The 24891-nt window shown below is 35.3% G+C and overlaps 3 protein-coding genes across 5 annotated transcripts; 1 reads left to right on the top strand and 2 right to left on the bottom strand.

Moving 5' to 3' along the window:
- Positions 1-2923: 2923 nt before the first annotated feature.
- Positions 2924-8868, bottom strand: LOC147866997 (E3 ubiquitin-protein ligase RGLG1-like). Of its 2 annotated transcripts, XM_087339803.1 has the most exons (12): positions 8734-8868; positions 6944-7253; positions 6205-6289; positions 5658-5801; positions 5063-5176; positions 4850-4947; positions 4683-4762; positions 4456-4561; positions 4248-4375; positions 4006-4168; positions 3806-3862; positions 2924-3687 (listed from the first exon to the last, which is right to left on the bottom strand). In XM_087339803.1, the coding sequence occupies exons 2-12, from the start codon at positions 7112-7114 to the stop codon at positions 3607-3609; spliced, it is 1227 nt and encodes a 408-aa protein (XP_087195929.1). In that variant the 5' UTR covers positions 7115-7253; positions 8734-8868; the 3' UTR covers positions 2924-3606. The 2 variants fall into 2 exon arrangements, with proteins under 2 accessions (XP_087195929.1, XP_087195928.1); XM_087339802.1 differs by lacking the exon at positions 8734-8868 and having other exon boundaries at positions 6944-7299.
- Positions 8869-13410: 4542 nt separating this feature from the next.
- On the top strand, positions 13411-17334 carry LOC147866996 (uncharacterized). 2 transcript variants are annotated; one of them, XM_087339801.1, is made up of 2 exons: positions 13411-13541; positions 15334-17334. In XM_087339801.1, exon 2 carries the CDS (start codon positions 15339-15341, stop codon positions 17151-17153), a length of 1815 nt encoding a protein of 604 aa, XP_087195927.1. In that variant the 5' UTR covers positions 13411-13541; positions 15334-15338; the 3' UTR covers positions 17154-17334. The 2 variants fall into 2 exon arrangements, with proteins under 2 accessions (XP_087195927.1, XP_087195926.1); XM_087339800.1 differs by lacking the exon at positions 13411-13541 and adding an exon at positions 15075-15224.
- A 3689-nt stretch (positions 17335-21023) lies between these two features.
- Positions 21024-23606, bottom strand: LOC147866995 (transcription factor MUTE-like). Its single transcript, XM_087339798.1, has 3 exons — positions 23021-23606; positions 21847-22296; positions 21024-21502 (listed from the first exon to the last, which is right to left on the bottom strand). Exons 1-3 carry the CDS (start codon positions 23471-23473, stop codon positions 21398-21400), a joined length of 1008 nt encoding a protein of 335 aa, XP_087195924.1. The 5' UTR covers positions 23474-23606; the 3' UTR covers positions 21024-21397.
- Positions 23607-24891: the final 1285 nt, after the last annotated feature.

The raw sequence follows: 24891 nt of genomic DNA, 5'->3' as shown, positions 1-24891 counted from the left end.
TGCAATAAGATAACATGTTGCATCAATTTGGGGGCATTCAATCCTTCTTATATTGCAACCTTATTCACCACTTCTTCTAATTTATGTATACATAAGCCAAAGAGTGTGGGTGATAGTGGACATCCTTGCTTGACCCCCATGTTACTTAAAAAGTGTTTTGAGAATCCACTATCCATTTTTAGTTGGCATTTAACTTGTTCATATAGGCGTGCAACTCGGTACTCTAATGGCATGTCAATCTCTGCCATTCTATTCCAAAGCTCACTTTGTGGTACGATATCAAAAGCTTTCTTAAAATCAACAAAACAACAATAAAGTGTTTTTCCTTGTAGTCAACTCTCTTCCGTGATTACTCTCAATGTGACCAAATGATCCACAGTGGAGTGTTTTGGTCTAAATCCTGCTTGCTCAAGTGCTCTTTCGCTTGTACTTTCAGCCCATGTGCTTATCTTTTGCTCCATAATAGTGCTCCGGCTTGATTCTTGATTCTTATCTCTGGCTTTAAATAGAGAGAGACAGAGACAGAGACAGACTTATGTTAACCTCTTTATGCTAATGTCTTCACCTTGACCTCTGTCTTGCTAATGTTTATACCCTAAGTACCATAATTAATGTTTGATCTACTTTCAAAGTGGTAGTAACCTCATTTTGTTGTCATAGCCTATGTATTGTTTTTGTCAATCGTTTATAGAGCTATTGTAACTTTCTTTGTCTAGTTGTTGACTTAGTGTTTTACATTGTAGCATCAAAGTCATAAATTTGAGATATCTCAAGTTAGATCCTCACCATGGGCTCAACCCCTATTTCTTAGATTGTGTTTGTCTCTCCTATGGACGTTAATTTTATATCTATCTACTAGTAGGATGTTGAGGAGTATGTAATTCATGTAGCATATAATGTATGTTTAAACATACATATATACATATATATATATATATATATATTAAGAAAGTGAAGCTTTTTCACTTGCTATTGCATGAAATATCTCAAAGCCAACAATCTTAGGTCAATTATCTAAATAGCTTTGTTACCCTAGTTTGCTTATAATTGTTGAAAAAGAAGAAAGGGGTAGAACCAAGAGTTTCCTCAAGAATTAGTTGAACCCGTGTTCATAATTCTATACTCATACATGGGAATTTCATTGGGTACAAAAAATTATCAAGCACCAAAATCCTCATTAAAAAGCACCTTGACACATTATTCTTCACAAGGTTCAAATTGAAGGCTTTCAATAGTCTACATGTTAATCCAAGCTCATTTTTGTGGGCTAAAGATGACCGCCCCGGTGTCTCTCACTAGCAATTAAATGATAGTGTCAGTGAATGCCACATAGAGAGTAGCAACTTGTACTTCAAACATGACACAATTGATTTTGGTGATGGAATCATCATGTAGTGTCTATGTGGCCTTTGACAAATGCATAATTGAGTTTGGTTTTCTTGGGGTTAGACAAATATCCAAAGAATGGATACACACTTGTGAAGGTAAGGAGACTCAATATGCACTAGGAGGGCAAGAATGGGTTTGAGAATTGTAGCAATTCCATAAACAAAGGTGCCATTGGACAATGAATCTATGCACTGAAGATGATCAATCATATGTGAATTGTGATATAGATACCTCCATACTAAGAAACCCAATTTGTGGACATGCGATATTGAGATCAAGGTTATCTTTTTTACCCATGAAAAGGCCAACAATATTCATGGCAAGGACATAGGGTGCAAGATTGGCATTTACCCACTATTTTATCATTGACATGTTGCCACTTGCAAGGGGTTCATTTATTTGGTTTGTCATGACTTTGGTGCAAGAACATACGGATACTTAATGTATAAATGGACTATCTAAACCTATTCCTTTTAGCATTTTTATGTGTCATCTTGATGTGTGATATAGTTATGTGAACTTGTAGACGATGTTTTCTTTGAGTTTCATTGTTGTGTGGGCTACTTTGATGCATGCAAGTAGCTATCTTACAAGGTTAGTTATCTTCCATTTCAAATTGAACTTAATTTTGTTGAAATTATACACATGTTCCTAAGTTTGATACATGGGATTGAGAAATGCTACATGCCATCTTGTTTCACGAGGGGAATCCTACAAGTTATATATAAAGATAGAATAAAATACTGATTGCTAAAGTTTAACTAAAACCATATTCTGGACTTTGCATTTGTTTAGCATGTATTTCCAAAGGATACTTAAAGAATGTCATGAATATATTCTACTCCACATTAGCATATATATTCCAATGTTATTAATCAACTGCATTAAGGGTACAAATATATTACTTGGAAGAAATTGAGCATTGAATCAACTACTAAAACATCATCTTGTCTTTCCAGGCGCGTTATCATGTTCTGTAAAGAAGATGGCGCCAAAACCTGTTGAGACCATAGAGATCAGCTCTAAGCATCTGTAGATTCTTAATGTGTTTAGTAGCTTTTGCAACTTTGATTCTTCATGTTAGGCTACTATCATCAAAGCATAGATGTAATTATAGCTTAATATAATCCAGCTACAATAACTGTTCAAATATTACAGAAGATAGATCGCATGGAAAAACATCAGTTACATGTAAAATGTAGGGAAGTAGGTCATGTGAATTGGGAGGTGAAAACAGTTGACATACTCAGTCAAACACTGTATTTATCAAAGAGATTAAGAAATTTCTAAGGCTAAGATGGTACCTAAGAAGCCAAAATGATTTACAAACACCCAAAGAAAACAAGAATCTCTCAAGACATCTAGTTTTCCTTTTTTAAGATGTGAAATTGTCCTACAAAGCTTCGGAGATAGTCACAGATAAGCAATTTTGATTTATATTAGTATAGAGACACTGCATACAAAGTGCACATTCAAGAGTTTCTGTGATGCAAACAATGTATTAATATTTTGTTGACACAAAAAATTGAAGAAATTAACAAATGGAATCATATCATAGATTGGTATACTGCAATACAAAAGTTGTGAAATGGGATTCTGAACCTTATTACATAAAATAATGAGATAAATCATACAAACCTTGATATCAAAGGCCCACTTGGATATTACCAACAAGGCATTACCCGTTCAGGCTTAACCATTAGACAATGTGTTCATTACAAATTGCTTCAATAACATCATCAGCAACATGTAGTTCAATCCATGACTCAAATGTGGAGATGCATATATATTATATATTCACATATACATACATGCATATGTTTGAATGCCTCAAATCACTCTTTTCTTGTTCCAACCATAATTTATGATGACAAACTGTTTTGAACTTTGAGCATTCATTGTCACATTCAAATTCTCCAGATAAAGCCACTGAAGAAACTACCTGGAGAAGTTTGAACATTCTGTCAGATCGACCAACTCAGAACAATCTGCAGTCTCTGCTATCATGTACATCATGTCTCATGTGTTAGTGATGCTTCTCTTCTTTCTGAAACTGTTACCTAGGTGATATTATAAATACATGAGTATGAGCAAATATGTAAGATAGGGAGGGATTCACTGATTCTTGATCTCAAGCAGTTGTAAAGAATGATGAGTTTTCTATCAATCTTTTTCGAAAGCACTTAATCGATCGGTATGATGAGCACATTCATCCTCTCAATACAGCCTCAACCTTGATAAAATCACTCCTCGACAAATCGGACAAGTTGATAAATCATCCCCGCAACTTTGACATGTCTACTCAGATTCAAGTGAGGGGAATTGTCACAAAACTTAACACTTGCATCACGTTTTATAGCTCAAAGTAATAAATACACATGTACATGGCATTTTTACAGTTAGATAAAACATTAACCTGATGCCCACAGTTGAAAGCCATGTTCTTTGTGTTCGCTAGACATACCGGGCAAAGCTGCAAATGAGAGTATCAACAAATGAGACATTACACTTCCCATGTGGGTAGTCCAGAACAATCATTGTAAGAAGTCAATTTCATCAGCAAATAAGAAAATTGATAACAAATTCAAATCAACCATCTTAGGCCAAGTTCTGCACCTGAGAATCGTCACTGGTTGCAGTTGAAAATGATGAATATACATCTCTAGAAGCATTGCTTTGTTGATTAACTGAACCAAGGTTTCTAGAGGCTGGATAGCTTTCTACTTCATCAATGGGTGGTGGCAAAGGATCAATAGTGGATTTTCTAGCTGTTTGTCGACTGTCAAGACCATTTTTATTAGAAAGGGCATATCTACCTACTAATACACAGAGCCAATCCTTTTTTAATTTAATCTTACTTCAAAAGGTTGAAGTTGACTGAAGCTTTAAACTGACTTGGTATCTCCATTAATGCTGCCAATGCAAATGCTGCCTCTTTCTGTTCTAGATTTACATTCTTGGCCATGATCTCTGTGAAGTTGACAAACTGCATTATAAATATTTGAATGAAGTCAGATCTTAATTCAAATTTATCATGTACAATATTAAAGCCCTTCAGAAAATGACCTGAAAGTTGTCAAATACACGTTCTGGTATATTATCATCAAATTGCTTCATCATATCCCATGGTCCATCACCAACACCCACCAATACAATTGATAATGGATACTCACTATTTTGGAAATATCAACAAAAAGGATGAATAATCTAAACTTGAACTGAGTGCCCCAAGGTCCAAAAACATTAAAAAAAACTGAGGACATGATTCAATATGTGTAAGCATATATATGCACCTGGCTGCAACAATAGCATCAATGGTGTTTTGCTCTTGTACACTTAAGCTACCTGACCCAGTGTCAATACTTCTTGTCACCTGAAAGAAACACATCAAACAGAGACGTATTGGACACATATCTTGTAGAAAGCAGGTGATGTCTATTATTGTTCTCTATATTTGTACCTGACCATCTGCTATTATCAGTAAAACATGGTATTGTCCACCATTCTGTACAACAATGTCGATGGCAGCTTCAATGATAGGTGCAAAAGATGTCGGCCCTAGAAATATATTCAATTTAAGGAATTTATTAAGCTTCGATTGTATACTAGACAAGACTCTAATCTTGTTTTGATTCAAACTTCAGAGGTAATCAGAGGTCATCAACATACAAACCTGCAAGTCGCAAGTGAGGAACAATTTGTTTGTAACGTGAGAGTACCTCTTCAAAGCCATTGCAAGGCCTTTGATCAGGAAGGAAGCTGAAGACGTTTTGATCATGTGTTGTCACTATAGCAGAAAAACAATTCAAGAACGGACTACAGGGTTAGATAATAAAAAAGGCAAATTTATCAAAACGCCCGCTGTACGTTACCATAATCCTGAAAATGCCACTCAAGCTTAGCAAATTCCCAATGGAACCAAATACCGTAGTTATCAATGTTACATTGGGAAAATTAATTGTTTATTTATAATTGGACAAATAATTATTATGTTGTAATTGGTATGGGAAACTTTTCCCTGGAGAAATGGACATGTTTGCCATGGATAGGTTTCAAGGAAGGTAACAAACGTACCATCTCCAAATCCAAAACAAGGTATGTTCCCAATGGAACTAAATACCATAGCTATCAATGTTACATTGGGAAAATTAATTGTTTATTTATAATTGGACAAATAATTATTATGTTGTAATTGGTATGGGAAACTTTTCCCTGGAGAAATGGGCATGTTTGCCATGGATAGGTTTCAAGGAAGGTAACGAACGTACCATCTCCAAATCCAAAACAAGGTATGAGGTTATCATCATCAAAAGGTGAAAGCGTCCTGCCAATGATTGAAATGGCCTGCTCATAAGGATTCATCGATGTGTTATTCACTGCATGTAGGCTTCTACCATGGAAGGACTCTTTACCTGTCAGCAACCAGCAGAGAATGTCTTACAAAGAATTATCATCCTTTCATAGATTATGTCATGCATAATTTCCGTGGTTATTCATGTCCTGTTTCCGAGATTATTCATGTATTGTTGCCTAGATTGTTCACGTATTGTCTACTAGATTGTTCACTTATTATTGACATATTGTTCCTACATTATTCACTATTCATGTAATATTTCCTACACTATTCATGTATTGTCTCCTAAATTATATGTGTCTCATTTCTTACTTTAATCATGTATTCTTTTCTCGATTAGTCATGTATTATGTCCTAACTTAGTCATGCATTGTTTCTAAAGTTGTTATTGTAGTATTTTTGCAGATTATTCATGTACAAACAATTGCTATTGAAACATTAAGTATACGAAATCTATGCACCTGTCCATTCATTACTTTTCGTGAAATCAATACCAACAATCAGATTTGAGGATTCTAGACCTGCATTTCTTAATGCCTCTGTCACCTGTGATCACACAACAGTTCCGAGAAGACAAAACCAATCAAGAAAATTAGCTCTATGGAATAGATATCTGATTTACAACAAATTTCAACTAAATAAAGCTTTGGAAATAAGTTGTCAATGTGTAACATGCATATGTACATCATATGCAACTTTCTATCTATAACATGGTTATGTGAGTACATTTTCAGGTTATGCATTGATTTGACAAAGTTCTACATGCAGAACGAAGCACATTTTATCTGGTGTATAACAGAATAATTTGACATGTTTATGATGATCATATGCAACTTTCTATTTGTAATAGAATTATACAGTTCTTCTTCAGCTTGAATGTATACTGTTGAGGTTACGCATTGATTTAACAAAAGTCCTACATGGCGGAAGAAAGCTAGCATTTTCTGTGATTTTCCTGTCATAGTGAATATCAGGATACACTTTTTTTTCTCTTTAGAAAAAAAGACAAAGAAAATAGTTTCAAGGTACCCTTTGTGGAGATACATACGATTGCAAATCTTTATATGCATGACAAAGAAAAAACGTAAGTGCGTTTTTATTCATATCAGAATTACATAAATTTTCTCTTTAGGAGAAAAGCATGAAGAAAGCAAAATGTTTACATCAGAATTAAAGAAACAAGCAGCCTTTGATAAGCACCTGTCCAACACTCTTATAGTCATCACCAATATAAGAGTACTGCCTTGAAAGGTTCTTCCCGCTTTCATATCGTTTTATGGACTTGGTTGACGAAGAAGATTGTCTCTTTATAGAAGAAGACCGACTGTCTCTAGATGAGAAGGAAGTTGATTTTGATGATTTTCCTCCCATAATTTGGTTAAAGGGAATGAGTTCAATTGTAAATTCAATGACTAAAATTTATTCTGAGATGAGATTCTGCTGGTAAATCCTTGTCTTGACAATGAAGCAAGAGAAAATCACAGTGTGGACTCCCAATGATAATATGATTCTGTACAGAACGAAAGATTCGCAATATATTAACACTCTGAAAGATTAACTACAATAAAATACACTGAAATATTAGATCAGCGCTGTATGAATAAAGTTGAGTAAAAATGCACCGTTTATGAAATAAAAGGGTGAAATTGTAGCACATAGAAATTCTCACTACAGTAAAATAGACCTTCACATGCATTATGTATAGCTTATTGCATAAATAATGGCATATAGGCCAGTAAAAAATAAAGATTTAAGATTTTGGCAGGAGTAAAGGAGTAAATATAAAGCCATGAAAAGACGAGTGAGGAAGAATATCCACAGACAATAGATCTACACATGAATAATCTGTGAAGTTGTATGCATAAATCTCAGTAAAAAAAACATAATTGTATGCTTCTGCAAGTGTGAAATATTACCAAATAAAAAGATTAATTGCCTTACAACATATCTACACATTGGTGTGATAGCTTATTACATAAGCTATGGTGTTCAATGCATAAAGACCAGAGAAAGAAATATAGTTCAAGCTACTCATAAAAAGTTTGCTGCACTACAGTAAATACCTAGACAATAGATCTAACTTATTACATAAGCTACGGTGGAATTTCATGGATAAAAATAAGTCGAAAATCTACAAAGAATTATATTAATACATAAAACTAGCTTATTGCATAAGCTATGGTGGATTATTATGGATAAAATGAATAAAAACACTACTGTAAAACATACCTCCACATTAGATCTAATTTCTTGCTTAAGCTTCCAGTGTAATTATATGGATACAGAGTATTTGTTTTGGAAGAGTATGTGCGTATTATAAGCAACAAGTTTGGAAACTACAGAGAACTACAGACAGACATTAGATCTTGCGAAAGCTATGGTGGAGGCCTGTCGATCAGCTTACAGTTATCAATCTTAGGAAACTGACTATTATCTGCTGAGCGCACATAAAATGGATCAGAAACATGTGTGCAGAATTAACGAGACATGTAAATTTGAGGAGAAGAGAAGTTGTGAATGACAAAGAGGATATGTGAAGATTTGAAAACCAGAATTGCAGTGTAGTTACACAGCAGAGAAAAAGAATAAGGAAAGGAAAAGGAAAAAGAAAAAGCGGCAAGAAAGGTATGTGGAGATGGTCCTGCAAAAAGAATCCATGAAGAAAAGCTAAGTGTTTTATACCAGAACTCACTTCGAAAATATTGTACCAGAAAATGACTAGGAAGCAAAAAAATAGGAAAAGATTACTTCGGAAATTGATTTAGAAATATAGAAAGCTTCACAAACAGGCAAAACGATGAATTAAATAGTTCTCTCTCTATATATCTATCTTTCTCTCTCCGTGTATATCAGATAATCAGAGAGAGACAGCATTACTCGTATCTGCATTTAACACGCATTATCAACGGATCCTTGTCTTCAACTGAATAACATAGAGAGGATTGAATGATAGAGAATGTAGAGAAGAAAAAAACAAAGAGAGCGCATACCTGCATAGGAAGAAGCTCCATTGAAGCACGCTAAAGGCTAAGAATACGCGTAGGGATGGGGCATATTTAGTTCTTCCTCTTTCTTCTGGAATCTGTCTTCCCTTTGCCGCCTCCGGAACTTCCTTCGTCTTCGTCAAGCTTCTTCTTCCTGTCTGTCTACTTCTGCTTTTTCCGCCGGTCCTGTGTACGTAATTTGTTATGTCTTCGTCTTCCTCCTGTCTGCTTCTTACGCCATAGCCAAGAGGTCTGTCACGCCTGCTCCGCTTTCCTTTTCCCTTTCCTTTTCCTATTTTGACCCTTTCTCCCATATTACATACTCGAATGCATTAGCAAACTTTCTTTTTTTCATACGAATGCGTATGTTATCAAAACTTTCCTTCTTCTTTTTTTTTACACTTTTTACCTTAACTTTCTTACCTTTAAAAAAAAACATTTATCGTGAATACAAAAGTATGGTATTTACCATACTTCAAGTGTGTTTAACATACGCGAATGATTGTAACGTTCTCGAATGCACGTATGGCACGTATGGTTAATACTATACTTCTCTCTTAAAAAAAAACAAAAGGCTTTTTTTTTTTTTTTTTTTATTGGCCATAGCCATAGAGGGGAGGGGCATTCTTGTAATTAACGAAAACCTTCTTCTGCTCTCAAGGAAGGAATTGCAGGCAAAGTAGTTAGTAGTTTTTCTCCTTCTTCTTTTTTGTTTTTTACTGCTTCCAATGCTTTTGTTTTTTTTCTGTTTGTTTTTACCACCCTTTTACTTCAGAAACAAAAACAGCCAAAAAATCAAAAAACTGAAGAAGAAATATTGCCCGCAGAGAGAGGCTCTGTCATTATCTGAATCATATTGTCGTGTCCACGCATCCGTATCAATCGTCTCTCTCTTCGTTGCATGTAGCATTGGTCACGTGCGGCCGGACGGGGGGGGGGGGGGGGACTGCTTTGGGCCTTGCCTTGCCCTGCTCCACCCTCCCATCCTATCCGCATGAAGGCCCGACACCATGGTGGCTTTGTGAAGCTTGCACATTGCATGCTTAATGGTGGCCTGATCGGCTCTTTCGGAATCGTGCATGCAGGTCACAGCTAAGTGTAATTTTCACTTCCTTTGGTTTGGAGTGGAGACGATAAAATCAATGTGGTGTAAGGAAGATATTGGTGCCTCTTCCGGAGTGTTTATTTCCCTAGGTGATGCCTCCTTTGGGATCCGACATATTGGTGCATTGTAAAAGAAATTTGCCTTGGCTACCTATAGATGGTGTGTAGCTAAGCATATGAACCCCTTCTTTGTCTACTTTGGACTTTTCCCCGTGATTTGATTTTCTATCTCGCAACAAGTTACCCAATCTATCATTATATGGCCCTTTCTCAATATTATTTGAATGGGCCCAAATTTGGGTTCTATGGACGATTCACAATCAACTCAGTTTTCAACAATCTAATTCTTATCCATATTGGGCATTCACTCATTGTCTCAAGACAATACCATTGCCTTAATTGTGTCCCTCTTGCCCCTCGTATCACATAGACTTTATTTATGACAACATTCTATTTTGAATAGTTATGGTCATAGATTGACACATGCGTTATATTCGTGATATTCCCCATGCGCAATATTCTCAGTATTCGAGAATACAAAATGGCCCCAAGAATATTAAAAAACCATTCGTTTTGTAAAATAAATATAAAAATTTATTTATTTATTAAAATAAATGTATTTCACCAAAAAAAAAACAATTATTCATTAATAGATTATAGTGTTAAGAGAGTTTATGAAACTTATTTTAATTAATTAATTTTTTAAAAACGAATATGTTTATATTTATTATACAAATATGATTAGTTTAAAGTACCATTTTTAATGTCAAGATAAAAATATTCATAAATTTTGAGGAAATAAAAAGTGAGAAATTAATGAGCCTTTATTTTATTTAATTTATTTATTAAAAATAAAACGACTATACATTTATTATAAAAATTTAGTAGTGTCAAATCCCCAAAGTCCCTCTTTTATTATCCCTATTTATTGTTAAGTTCCTTTTTTTATCTTAGGAAATGTTTTTAAAAAAAGTTTTTTTTTTTGGGGGGGGGGGGGGGGGGGGGGGGTAAAACGAATACTTGACTACCCATTCGTATTCGTATTCGTTTGCATTCGAATGGGAAACCCCACGAATGCGAATATGTCAATCTATGGTTATGGTATCACAAGTAAAACATTCATCGCCCCACAAGTTAACATTATGACTCATTAAACATGTTCATCTATGTATACTATCATCGTGCATTATTGAAAAAGAGCACGAGAGTGAAACCCGAAAGGGAGACCAATTAATGAGTACCAATACAAGACCTCGTGGTGGGTGATGGGTATACATATATCTTTATTTTATTCATTCAATCAATAACTTTTGCAATTGTAAAATGCAAAGATTCCATATGTGATGCTATTGACCCATCCACTAACAATTGTTCCTATATTGCAATGCAAGAGGCTCCATCAATGGCAAAATGATTGAGTGTTGTTCTTGGAACTTTGACACTTTGATTGAGATGCATGCATTACATATACTCACATTATTTGTTGTTTCTCTCTATCCCACCGCAACCATTTCTTTATTCTAATACCATTTTTGTAAATTGAAGGCTAAATATCAAAGGTTGGTACATAATGCAATGATAAAGAAACATTGTTGGGTCAAGCCAATTTATTCTCATAAATATGTTGTTAAAATGGTCATGTACATTGTGTGTACCATTTGGATAGCTCATTAATGATATTTACTAGTTTTCTTATTACTTCTTTCTAAATTGTGGCGATATGTTGTTCCACTATAGAACTTATTGGTCAATGTGGATTGCAACTTCTTGGTTTGTTGTAACTTCATCTAGATAAGTACATCTATTGTTTTTTGTCAAGTCAAAGGAGAGACAAAGGTGGATTGCTATCGTTTAGCTTGAACTATACACTAAATCCCATACCCATCTTTCTATAAGCAAAATGAAAGTTCTTCACCTTTGACCGTTATTTTTAGAACTCTATACTCATAAATGGGTGTTTACTCCAAAAATGTTTGAAACGCCACATATTACCTTTACATCCTCTAGAGTCTAGATTATAGCTTCGATCAACCTACGAAAACAAACTTGATTTGTCTCGATTTTAATTGAAGTAGACACATATAGAAAATAAGCTTCTCCCTTTATTTTATATTGCTATCATTCACGTTCTTTTATTTTGTTTCCATTTTGTTGGGTCATTATCCTAGAAGTGCCCAATTGAAGTATGTATATGGTTCTTCCTTGGCAAGGTTTTTGATAATCTCTAGATTCTACACCTATGATTTTCTCTCATCGAGAGTATTATCATTGACTCATCTATGTGGTAATTAATGCCACCTTAACCTAGGTGAATGGCTATGAAGAATAATTTACATCGTATCTTTCCTACCAAGAAGAGCAAAAAGCTATAGAGATTTGTTAGATCGTTGCTCTTCATAAGGCATGACCCCAAATAAAAAATAAAAAAAGTGAACCAACTTTGTTTTTTCCCTAGCACGTCATAATAGTTATAGTCTTCAATATAGAATCAAACCATATAATAGAAGAGCAATACCCTTTAGAGCTTTGTTAGATCGTTGCACGTCATATTGAAAATTTTAATTTTACAAGTGAACCCCAAAATTTTATTCTAATACATTTTAATACTTATAGTCTTCGGTATAGTAATCAAACCATACCATATGGTCTCTTGGGGCATATTAAATAATATACATGTGATCATCGATTGATTAAGTTATAATACTTTCCACACATTTTTCTTGATTCCAGTATACATTGGTGAGGCCATGTGGCATTGTTTGCATCTTTTCCTGATGAAAAACAACCATACTTTATTGATAGGTTCTCTTCACCGTGTTGGGTTGCCCTTTACACGCTTATATGTCAAATAGATAGTTTACTCGAGGTGAGATAAATAAATATTATCATGTCAACAACAAAAAAATTAAAGTTTTTCTCCCAACAACCACATTTCATGTTATGATACCCCCGAGGTTGGATACCTGCAGATCTATTTGTCAACTAATAAAAATTGAGTCCACCTTTTTATAGCAATTCCCTATCCCATTAATTTTAGCTGCATAGTCATAACTAAACAGAGTTTAACTCCTAGAAGCAAGCACATTCTTGCAAGCCTACTAGAGCACACATAGTTATTGAAAGCAGACTAGGCATGAACCATAAGCTAGGACGTCTTAAGCCTTTCGTAAACATGGCTGTGCCCATATGCAACCCCTTAAAGTGAGATGTACGCATGCATGTTTGCCTTTTTCTAGGCTCACACCTATACACATTAAACTAGTAACCACACAATTAATAATAACATCAATGTTCTAGCAATACCAAAGCGAGTGTTAATTAAGCATCCTGGGGAGGGCAGAATGGAAGGCAAACTTATGGTGATATATTGTGACGAACCAAGGAATGATAGGTAGCCGAGACGAGTTAAGTAAAAGAGAGAAGGAAAAGCACATGGCCCTTACTATCTGAGGGACAAGAATACATTGCTCGGGCCCAAAAAGTGCCCAAAATGTGACCAAAATGTGACCAAAATGTGATCAAAATGTACCCAAAATGTGACCAAAATGTGACCCCCCCATGGGATGGGTGGATTATTCACTACATTTCTAACCAAAATTAACTCACACTTCCTCACACTTCACTCCCAGTTCAATCCATTCATGTGGTGAAGAAAAATGCTCTGACACTCTTTCCATCTGCCCCGCTTCTTCTTCTTCTTCTTCTTCGAGGTATGTACCTATCCCTTTCCCCTGCGTAATTCTTACCCCTCCTCATCACTTTCATGCCTTTCTAGCATCGAAATCGCATTCGAAGTCTTCAGATCTATATTGGTGGTTTCTTTCTTTCTTTCTTTCTTTCTTTCTTTAGATCTTTGAACGGTTAATGCATCTTGCTGAGATCTTGATGTAGAGTGAGCTTGTGATTCCCCTATTTCTTGCTCTTTTGAACTCATCTGTATGTAGGTAAGAAAATACTGGGGACTTCCAGTCTAATTTGATCTCATGTTTCATCACGCTTTGTAATGTTGTAGATCATCAAGACATTTTTCCGATGTAGACGTTTTCATAGCTCCATTTCCATGAACTGATGGAAAAAAGTCTTTTGTTTGATCCCGTCATACACATCTTACCTTTGTAAAGTGACCAGAACTATGTGATGCTGTTATCGCAACTGAAAGTGTTCTAATAGAAATTACAATATGCGATCTGGTTTGTATTTCTTCAGGGAATAAAAGTGCTATTGGTTTGATCCCGTAAATATAAAGCTTTATTTTTCCTTATAAAGTGATGATTGTTAATCTCCATTTCGTTTGATCTTTTTATTGTTTAAACTACATTATCATGTTTGATCTTATGTTATAATTGTGTGCGTAAAGAACTACATTTTTACTATAATTTCTAGATCAGACATATAATTTCGTTCCCTTCTCCACATGATTCGCTAGTTTTTCAGGTTTGATTTTTCATCTTATTTGTGTTATGTAGAGAGAGAGAGAGAGAGAGAGAGAGAGAGAGAGAGAATGCAAGTGTAAAAATTATGACCTCATTTTGTATAGCAAAATACGTAGAGAAGGAAGCAAATCAGAAAAGAATGTTATGCTAGAAAATACAAGGATGTTTAAACCCTTGTTTTTTCCTGAAAAGCAATGATAACAATAGATTAAAAGTATACATGTGAAGAAGGCAATAAGAAAGATGGATTGTGGTATACGCTGCGAGATATAAAGATTTCAGCCCTTCTTTGTATGAAAATTTTGTTTGACAGGCTATGGTAACTATAGGTTACATTATATATCTTCATAGATGAGAAGGAAGCAATAAGAAAATTGATCATGGTATATACTTGAAGATATAAGGCAGAATGTCCACCCCTTGTGTAAATGTACTCATACAGTTACCCATTTTTTCTTTTTGTTATGACTGTGAATTCATAAAGCAGAATGCTTGGACGTTTCAACCGCCTCAAGCTTTAAGTAATACATTTTCATTATACATCCCTCAAATATATCATTGGTGTAACATTTTAATACGAGATGATCATACAACCGATAGATTTGATAAGCATATGTGGTAAATTAATTGGCACTTAAACCCAGGCATATGTGTTTAATAAAAAACAACAGGAATCTGAACTTACCACTGAGTCTTTCTTTATTTCCTCGAATGCCCCCTAGTTTTTTATATCCAAGAATGCCCTTGGCCAACTCCAAAAGAGCAATTGTGTATGTGTTATTTGAACATTTATATGGTCAGCTCATTCCCTATTCCTCAATTATTATATGCACTATTTGAGCCAATATGATATCAATTCGTCCCTTTTTCTCTGGTCATTTTAGGGTGTTTGTTTGACCAAAGGCATTTGGCAAGAACAAAGAATGAGAGGCATTTCTGGGAATAAAGAAAAATTCAGAGGTACTCTGGAGTTTTTGCTCCGAAAACAATGGTGTACCACAAAGGTACACGGTCCAACCAGATGTAGAGAGATACTTTTATTGATTTTGATTCTTTCGTGTGTTTGTAGGAAACATGGAGCCTGTGAAACACTCTATTCTATACTTGCTCCTCTTGATGTGGATGATTTCCACAAGCGTTTGGATTCTTAGTGAAGCAAAAGACAATGTTCAGACATATCACCCTTATGATGTTTTGCACACACGGAGAATGCTGTTACAAGCTGAAGAAGAGTCAAAGATAATAGAAACCGATCTTAACCATCCAAATGGGTTAGATGAGGGAAACCTTGCAACCACAGAGAATAAAGGTGAAATAGCACAGTCTGAGATGAAACAAGAAGTTTTTCAGAAAGCAAACGATGATGCACTTGAAACAGAAAAGAAGGAAGAGAAAGAGAAAGAGAAAGAAAAAGAGGAGTCTATAAGTGAAATTTTGGTGAACAAATCTGTCAAAGGAGAAGATGAGACGTTTCTATTAGAAAATACACTAGAAACTGTAGGGGTGAAAGAACCTAAATCTGAAGGGAATGATGAACCAAAAAGCAAAGAGAAATTGAATGATGAAGCTTTTGACGTGGAAATGGAAGTGAGCTTAGGGTTGGATCCAGAAACAAAAGAAAAGGAAAAAGGAGAGACACTTTCTTTAAATAGTGTGGTCGAATCAGAATCAACAAATGTGATGGAAGCTCAAACAGGAGAGGCAAGGAAAGAAACAGAGTTGGATCAACGGGATGAAGAAACAAAGCTTCGAGAAACCAAAAAGAAGAAGAAGAAAAACAAATCCACTAAAACTGTTAAGAATGTGGAAAAGCCATCCACCACTGTTATTGAAAACAGTAATACTGATGAGTGGACTGAATCTAATGCAACTCAAGTAAAAGAACTGAATTCAGGAGCAACTATGGAAAATGATTTAAACATCAACGAGATGGTTAAAGAGCAAGACAAGGAAATAGTCGAAATTGAAAAACCAACATCAACTCAAGACAAGCTTTCAAGCATTAAAATAGAGGGGAGCAATGTGGAAGTAGAAGTTACGGCATCCACAAAGGGAAAGGAAACTCAAGAGGAAGAGCTGAATACATTAACAAAGGAAAAGAAAGCTGAAGAGCCTAAGCGTGTGGGGAATGATGAGGATGTGGAGGATGATGATGATGAATATGGTGATTTTATGCAAGATTTCATAGATCTTCCTTCCAAGCTTCAAGACACGGCGTTGAAAGTGGCAGATCACCTCAGCCCAAACATATACAAATTCACTGACAAATCAAAGACATATTTCAACAAGGCAAATCAACAAATCACCGAAAGCTTTTCACCTCTTGTTGGTAAACAAGTAGCTCCATTTTTTGGAACGCTCATATCGTTTAGTCTTTTGCTAGTTCCTCTAGCCATTGTCGGTTTGTTGTTTGATCATATACGAGCGGTTTTGTCTCTCCAGAAGATCCTTCTCTTTATTAACATCTACCTTTCAGCTTACTTTGCAACTCTCCTTTTTGCAACTTCCATTATCGGAGAGCCAATGATGTTCTTCTACAAGAGTAGTGCACGTGGATATATCCATTTGCAGCTTTTTCAAGCTTTTGGATATATGGTATACCTGATCTTACAAACATTTGATATGGTTTACTCGCTCTCGCTCTCTTTGGAGACCTTGCTTGTCAAGGTAACTGTGGCGTTGCAGTGGTTTGTTGCATTTACCATTGGATTCCATTACTATGTCACTATCTTTCATCGAGCAATGGCATCGAAAGGACCACATACAAGTTGGAAGATTTATGGTGTATATAGTATTGCATTCCTTGTTTTGTGCTTGTTTTCAAGGATACAAAGGACCAAGAAAGGCTATTCTCAAGTGGGCAACATCGATACTGATAAGAGGAGCTAAAACGCAAGAAAATTTCAGCAGTTTGGGACACATTGGATTTGTGTATAGAGGATATTGTAATCCTTCAAATAATATATATACGTATATATATTTGTACTGAAGTTTTGTTCCAGAAGATGGTGATGGAAGAATATGTCATTCTCTGGTACATCTAATCTAAAAACAAGCATGTTTTTTAATTCATCTTGTTACTGCATGATTATCATGTAAAAAATTCTGTGGGTTGCATGGGAAACTTTTTGCATTCAATTGTGAAGGTTCAATTGAAAACTGCCTCAAAACATTGTTGTATTTGTAGAAACAAAGCATATACCAACCTCATGGTTCGTTTTGTTTTTTTACAACATGAGAAGGTAATGATTTGATGATCCCTATTGTTGTACTAGGCCTTTTTCTATGTTAAGCCTCTCTAGTTAATGATGCACACTCTCATGAATTCATGTAGACCTATACTACTAGTTTATAATGAGGATAATGTGAGAAGTCAATTATGGCACATATAAGTTCATCGGTTTGCGAAAGATTGCTTGATCAGCCACATCTGGATATTTATGGTGCTCATGTTTGTTGATATTTGAAAAGGGTTGGTTACTCTCATGGCCTTTTCTACCATTTCTCTCTCAGCTGTATGGTTGGGTGTCTATAACTCTTAAGAGTGCGTTGCCAATCCGGTGATATGAACATGTTGCTCTTTTTTCTTATGAGCTTTGATTTGTTGGTTGCATGGAGAGTTTATTGTTCGCTCCCCTCGTCACATGAATCACTTCAATCTTGTTTAATTAGTTGAGCTAATAGCTTGGTTTGATGTTACTCATGTTCTTGATGCATTTATATTGACAAAATTTCGTTCAAATCTACACACATCCAAAACTTAACTAATTTTCATTTTCTTACAATTTTTTGATGAAAATTTCAATGATTGCTGGGAAACATGGAAGCATAATAACAAATTAAGGTACATGCATTAATTGGTTAAATTAAAAAAATGGAACATTTCCATGTCAAATTTTATTTTTACATTAAAAAACTTTTATGAAAAAATGGCCCATGTCTTTCTTGCTACACATAGAAGGCACATAACAATACATTGTACTAGAGTTTGTTCAAATAAAATATTGTACTAGGTGATGCTTCTTATAGTAATGACGCCCTCTAAACTTTCTTTGAGTTTGGCTCCTTTGTTTACACTTATTCATTAATTTATGTCGACATTATGTGACAATTTACTAAATAATCAAATTGACTGAAGTTCAAAGTGTATTATAATCTTGTCGTTAATAATATTCGCATACATGCTATCTCACAATGTTGATATAGATATTAGAGACATTTGTCTACAACTGTGTAATGGACACAACTATGTGTGCATAATAGGACAAGTAAACACCAATGGCTCTAGAATTTGGGACTAGGAGACAATATGATTGTAGGTAATCTTGAAATTTATTGAGATAGAAACCTAGATTTTACCAAGCATAGATAGGTAACTTTCAAGACAATGGCAAGCCAACCTTTTGAATTTACAATACAAGAATTAGATAAGAATTGTGAAAAAAATCTACATCTCATTTCTTATCATTGGTATTGTGGATGCGAATGCATATTTACATGGACAAGGAAACTACAAAGGTAATTTTTAAGAGCAAAATACAAGAACAAAGTCGCAAAAGTAACAGTTTGAAATTAGATTGGGTTTAGCAATAGAAGATAATGAAACTTCATGACCAAACGTACTAGAGATGAAAGTAAAGGCAAAAGTAGCATTGAGAAAACGTTGTATGCGTGAATATGTTCTGGCATAATTATATGATTTGAGAGCACCTTTGCTCGTGGGTTAACTTGTACGATGATCTAAAGACTTCAACACTATATGTAGTAGGGGCAAATGAAGAAATTGATACTAAAAATGAGGAGGAATTATATGTTTACCTATGTGGACTTTTTGTTTTGAAGTTAAATGTCAAGTGTTAGCTTCTAGTTTGTCAACATTAAATGAATAGTCTAAGCGGCATGAATCTAATAGCAATGATCAAACACTTATGCAAATACAATTCTCCTAGTTTAACAAATTCATTAAATTGACAATGTCACCAAATATTTTCAATTGGAAGTAGAGATAACATAGCATTTTCACAGTGAAGTGCAACAACTAATCTTTGATAGTGCAATTAAGTGATTAAGAGAACACATGTAAAAAGGATTTATGGACAAATTTGAGGTTACTTGTCCAAAATTTCTTAACATTGATTGATTACTTTACTTTCGTTAATTATGTGATGAGGAGTTCATTTATCAATACACAACATCACTCTCTTCCCACGAATGTGTGTTAGCACATAGGATCACAACACAACTCTCTTATTCTCTATTTTTCATACCATCACTTTGAAATGTATCAAGATCCAAAATCGCTATAAAACAACCATGGCTAAGTGATCCAATTGTCAAAGGAAGAATATTAAATCTTGTATGTTGAAGACTAGTATAACACAATACGTCTACACAAATCAATATTTGGATGTAAAAACTTGCATCAACTTTCCTTTTTCTAAAATGTGAAATGTAAATCCAACCTAAATTTTGTTAAAACTCGCTAGTCTTCTTTAAATGCACGAATCATTGTCTTGATAAAATTATAATATGCGATTAGCAATGGGCATGGTTTCAACTCAAAACGAACCGAACCATTAAGCCATGGTTTAACAGTTTATTGGTTCCCAAAAAAAAAAATGGTTTGGTTTGGTTTGGATTTTCGATAAACGGTTTGGTTTCGGTTCTAAAACTCGGGTTTATAGGTTTTTGGTTAACTTTTTTTTTTTAATCTTAATAGTTTATTAATTTACATAATGGTTTAATTAATGGTTTTTTATTGATTTAATAAATTGAACTTAAACGCTTATTTTATCAATGTATTTTTGTTTATTTAAATGTTTAATTGGTTTTACTTAAATGGTTAGGTGTAAATTTTTTATTAAATAGTTCGGTTTGGTTTCAACTTTTCCCTAAACAATTTGGGTTTAAATGGTTTGGTTTACTTTTTCTTAAATGGTTTGGTTTAAATACTTGAGAGTGCATAAAAGGTTTGGTTTGGTTTTTGTTTTATATAAACAGTTCGGTTAGGTTTCTTTGCCTTGAAACCAAACCGAATCGTGCCCATTGCTATATGCAATTTAGAAATAATTGAAATGGTCATTGGAAGCAACTTTGTAGGATTAGCTAGATAATTTGTACATGGATTTACGCTTCAATGTTGAACCTTATCATTTTTCAAGTGGCAATCACATGAAAGGTTTAGAAACTTTGAAATGCCACCACAATAGAACATGTGATAGAACTCAATCCCAACAATTTGAAAATAATTGATAGTTCATGAATACACATAACTTTGCCAAGTTTGTCATGTATATGTCACTTCTTAATGACTAGTGTTATTTTCAAGTGATTTATTCTTTCCTAATCTAAAATAAACACATGAGAACATATATTATAAAGGGATCCCATAGGGAGCTACATGTACCATAAAGGGTTTTGAAAATATGACCTTAGCATTGTTAATATTAACATGCAAAGGTTCTTGGGGAAACTCAAGTTAATGGCTCTTGTTCGAGGAGGGGATCGTTGGGCTAGATAAAAAAAGATGTGGTTTGTGTTTGCACGCATTCACAAAAATGTTTGATTTCAATAACCTTGGTATAAGGAAAATAGGCTAATACATAATCCAAAATTTTGGACTACTAAGTAGCATCTAAATCCGTAAAATCAAAATACAAGTTGTAGGGTCATGATAAGGTTGTTTTGATGTTACAAGAGAGTCTTTTTTGTATACTTTATTCTGAAGTAATGAGCAACAAATTCATTTGAAATGAGAACATCAAACATAATTTACGGCTGACACTTGAAAGTTGTAATGTGACATCCATATACATTAGTGATACACAAGTATTGTTTCCTTAATTAGTATTCAACCATTGGAAATGTATTCTGACAAATTTGTTGGCAAAATGGATGCAACACTCTAGAGGCATACCACTATTTGGGCCCCTTTTTTGGTAAGGACTAATTGATACCGCCAGAATGCAAACACTTGATTTGAGTTTAAACTCAAGGTTATGGAACGAGATTGAGGTATTAAAGAAGAGAATTTGGGGACATTTACAAATCCTTATTTGGATGCCATCCCTTCTTATCCTTCATGGTATACTTGGAATATGTTCCAACCTATATGCTATTTTACCTTACCTAATTTAATAAGCTAGTTGTTCACTTCCACCATTATTACATACATTGAAAATATTTTGCACAACTTCCACGAGTTCAGCAGGTCGTTGGAGTTGACAATCATCACCCATCTACAAGAATGGAAGAATAGTTGGTTAAGGACAATCGCGGATGTTTAAAAAATGTGGTGTGGTATGGTCATGCCCGCCCCCCAAATAAAACCCCCAAAGTATCAAGAGTTGTCAAAACAACCTAGGGAGTCCACATGACCAAAGTCATCTATTTCACCACATGACATTTGTTTATGTGAACCAAAAGACATAGATCTAATTTTAGAAGAAGTACAAAGAAGAATCCCACAACTCCCTAGGGAGTTCACAAGATCAATGTGCAAGACTAATATGGAAATAGAAAATAGAGCACGCCAAGAAATTAAGAGATTATAATATGGTCATGGAACAAGATAGGATCATACCTTGAGATTGAAGGAGTAGAGTATAGTGGTGGAGTTTACAGTAGTTATGTTAAGGTGCACGACTTTCAAGTAGAGCTTGGTGAAGGCGGATATGGTGTGGAAAAGTTGATGGGGCATCTTGTGAGCTAGAACCTTGAGGAAGGCACTAGATGAGGAAACCTGCATGTTGACCTCGATAGACGCGACCGAGGACGATGATGCGGCATATGAACCATCCCTTGTGATGTCTGGAGTGTCTTCCGTAAATCCGAAGTGGGAAAGTGGGGCCTTAGTACTCGAGTCCATATTATCTAGTTCCACGTTGAAGTGTGAAAATGAGGTAATAGGTGTTTCCACATGATTAGTATGTGTAGTTGACCTCAATTGCTTCTCAAGGTGCAAGCATTGCACTAGTTGCTCGAGCTCCTCTACAAAACGTATTGCTCCACCCACTATGGATGCTTGGTCCCCCTGATTGACAACATCATAATAAAGCACACACAAAAAGCATTTATCAATCTCAATTTAAATTTGTGCCAATTGACATAATGGAAATAACTAGTGATTACCATTATATATTATGTAATTTGTTAAGTGCAATTAGCATTTTGCTTTGAGAAGTTGATTAGTGATATGATATGAAGACGACATTGAGTCTCACTATAGATATGTATTTTTCCTTGGATATGATTTGTATTCATCAAATGACATGAAGGCATTATGTAAGCCTATGATGGGTGAACTAGGGCGGCGGGGGTACGACGGGGCCAATTATAGACATTATGCGCGCAATGTGCCATTTAAGAATGATGTAAAGACTTAATCTACCAAGAAACCACAAGACTTGTAAGGCGCTTCTTGTATGGATGTAGAACCACAAGACTTATTGGGCACTTCTCGTATTGACGTAGAATCTAGAGAGACAATGTCACTACTAGTTGTGGTCATTGGGGGGGTTCCGCCAAGAGGGTTCTCGAATCAACCTCAAGCTAGTGCCCCCACATGAGTTACATACCACAAACACGAGTTATCGTGAACCCTTGAATCCACACATAAAACTATTTAAAGATAAACATTAGGGTTCGGGCCTAAAGTGCAATGATTGTCGTGGGCATATATTCATGTCCGTGCCCAAAAGACACAATGCCATGGTATGTAGGTGTAGGTGTAGGTGTAGGTGTGGGTTTGAACGTACCCGTTGGACGTAGGACGACGGCATCATGGAGCGGAGGGCGGTGAGGTGCTCGTTCATCTGGCGGCGTCGGTTGCGCTCGACGGCAATGTGAGTCATCCGTTGGTTCTCGAGCTCCTCACTATTCTTCTTCTTCTTCGAATTGGAGCCCCCGACACGCGATCTCGAAGATGATGCCGAAGGGGGTGACGAGGAGGAACCCGATGACCCACGCTTCCTCTTATGTTTCGTCTTGTTGTTATTGTTCGAGGCCGGCCTTATGTTTGTGTTCACACTAGGCACGGCCACAAGGCTCCTTGCCTCATGCTCACTAGTAGCTCCCTCTCCTACTACAAGTCTATCATGACCACTCACATTGGTCATTACACTATTATCATGATGATGATGCCCATGTGGATTCTTATTCCCCACACATTTATGATATAGATGCATTAATGGTACATCCTCAGTGGGCATTAATGCTGGCCCATATTTAATGTTATTATGAGGATCATGATTAGGGCTGTCTTTAAATGACCCTGGCCCATTATTAGGATTTAAACCATTAATATATAGTAGGTGGTCATGAGCACATTGCAGCTCATGACTCTTATTATTAGTAGTAGTAGTAATTGCAGAATTGGCTTCAATATGATAATGATTAGAAGGCTTAGAATCATTAGTGCTTCTTAACCCACCATTAATGATGTGAGTAGCTTCACTAATGACATGGGTTTTGGAGTGATTAGATGCTAGATTGGTGTGATATTTAAGAGTATAATTAGCATTATACCCATCCTCATCCTCATCCTCATTATGGTTAATTACATCCCCAAACACATCCTCTGCATCCTCCTCACCCTCCTCACCATTACCCATCAATAGATTAGCACTAATCATACGATTAGCACAGTAATTAGTAGAGGATAGATCATATGTAGAGCAATCATCCATGCTATTTGTATTCATCATCATGTAACTGCTATTATTGTTCAGCTCATCATGATTAATGCTAAATATACCATGTGAATAATTATACATTATTATAATCCTGAAAACTTCAGAATCAAATATAAGTACTTATAATCACAACAAATTACTCGATAAGAATATTTAGCCTTCGCATTATATATAAATACATATAGGATGATTGATTTATTCCTGCATTAGAAAAAGAAAAAATCACTATTAACACAATAAATCCTTCGGAAAAACAGAACAAATTATACCAGTAGGGCTATCTAGAATGGTTAATGAAACCTGTTTTTGAAACAAAATACTAGAATTCTCTACAAACTATATGTGTAAAAGAAATTTTACTTGTGACAACTTACTACTATACTATTTGGGTTGTGTAGAGATAAAATTACATGTTGGCCTTGGCTCAAGGAAGAGACAAAAGAACTCAAAAGAAAAAGAAAAAGAAAAGCAAAAGCAAAAAGCAATGATAGCACTATTTCCACACACATTGCCCTTTATCCTTGTGGAGGAATTTTGCCAAAGAATTCCCAATGGAATGAGAATGTGAGTGTCATGTGTACAAGTGTGTGTGTGTGTGTGTGAGGGCGAGGGTGAGTAAGGGATCAATCAGGAGGGGAGATGTTCTTTGGAAGGATCATGCACTAGTGGCACACAACTTGTCATGCACACACACACACACACACACACACAGATTATATCACACTTGACCTGTCTCGAAGAGGCAAAAGAAAAGGCAAAAGTCGATGTTGACGACAATGACGATGTTGATGCCTATGACTGATGGATGAACACGCATCAGGAGCTTGGAAGAAGAAGAAGAAGAAGAAGAAGAAGAAGAAGAAGAAGCTAGTGGAAGTTTGAACAAGTTGGTGAGATAAAAACACCACACAAAACAACACCACCACATAAAAAAA

The sequence above is a fragment of the Azolla caroliniana genome, unplaced genomic scaffold (genome assembly GCF_043228905.1).
Source record: "Azolla caroliniana isolate FFs.n. ecotype wild unplaced genomic scaffold, voAzoCaro1.0.p SCAF_2, whole genome shotgun sequence".
Lineage (NCBI taxonomy): Eukaryota > Viridiplantae > Streptophyta > Polypodiopsida > Salviniales > Salviniaceae > Azolla > Azolla caroliniana.
This window is presented reverse-complemented; position numbering and strand designations above follow the sequence as displayed.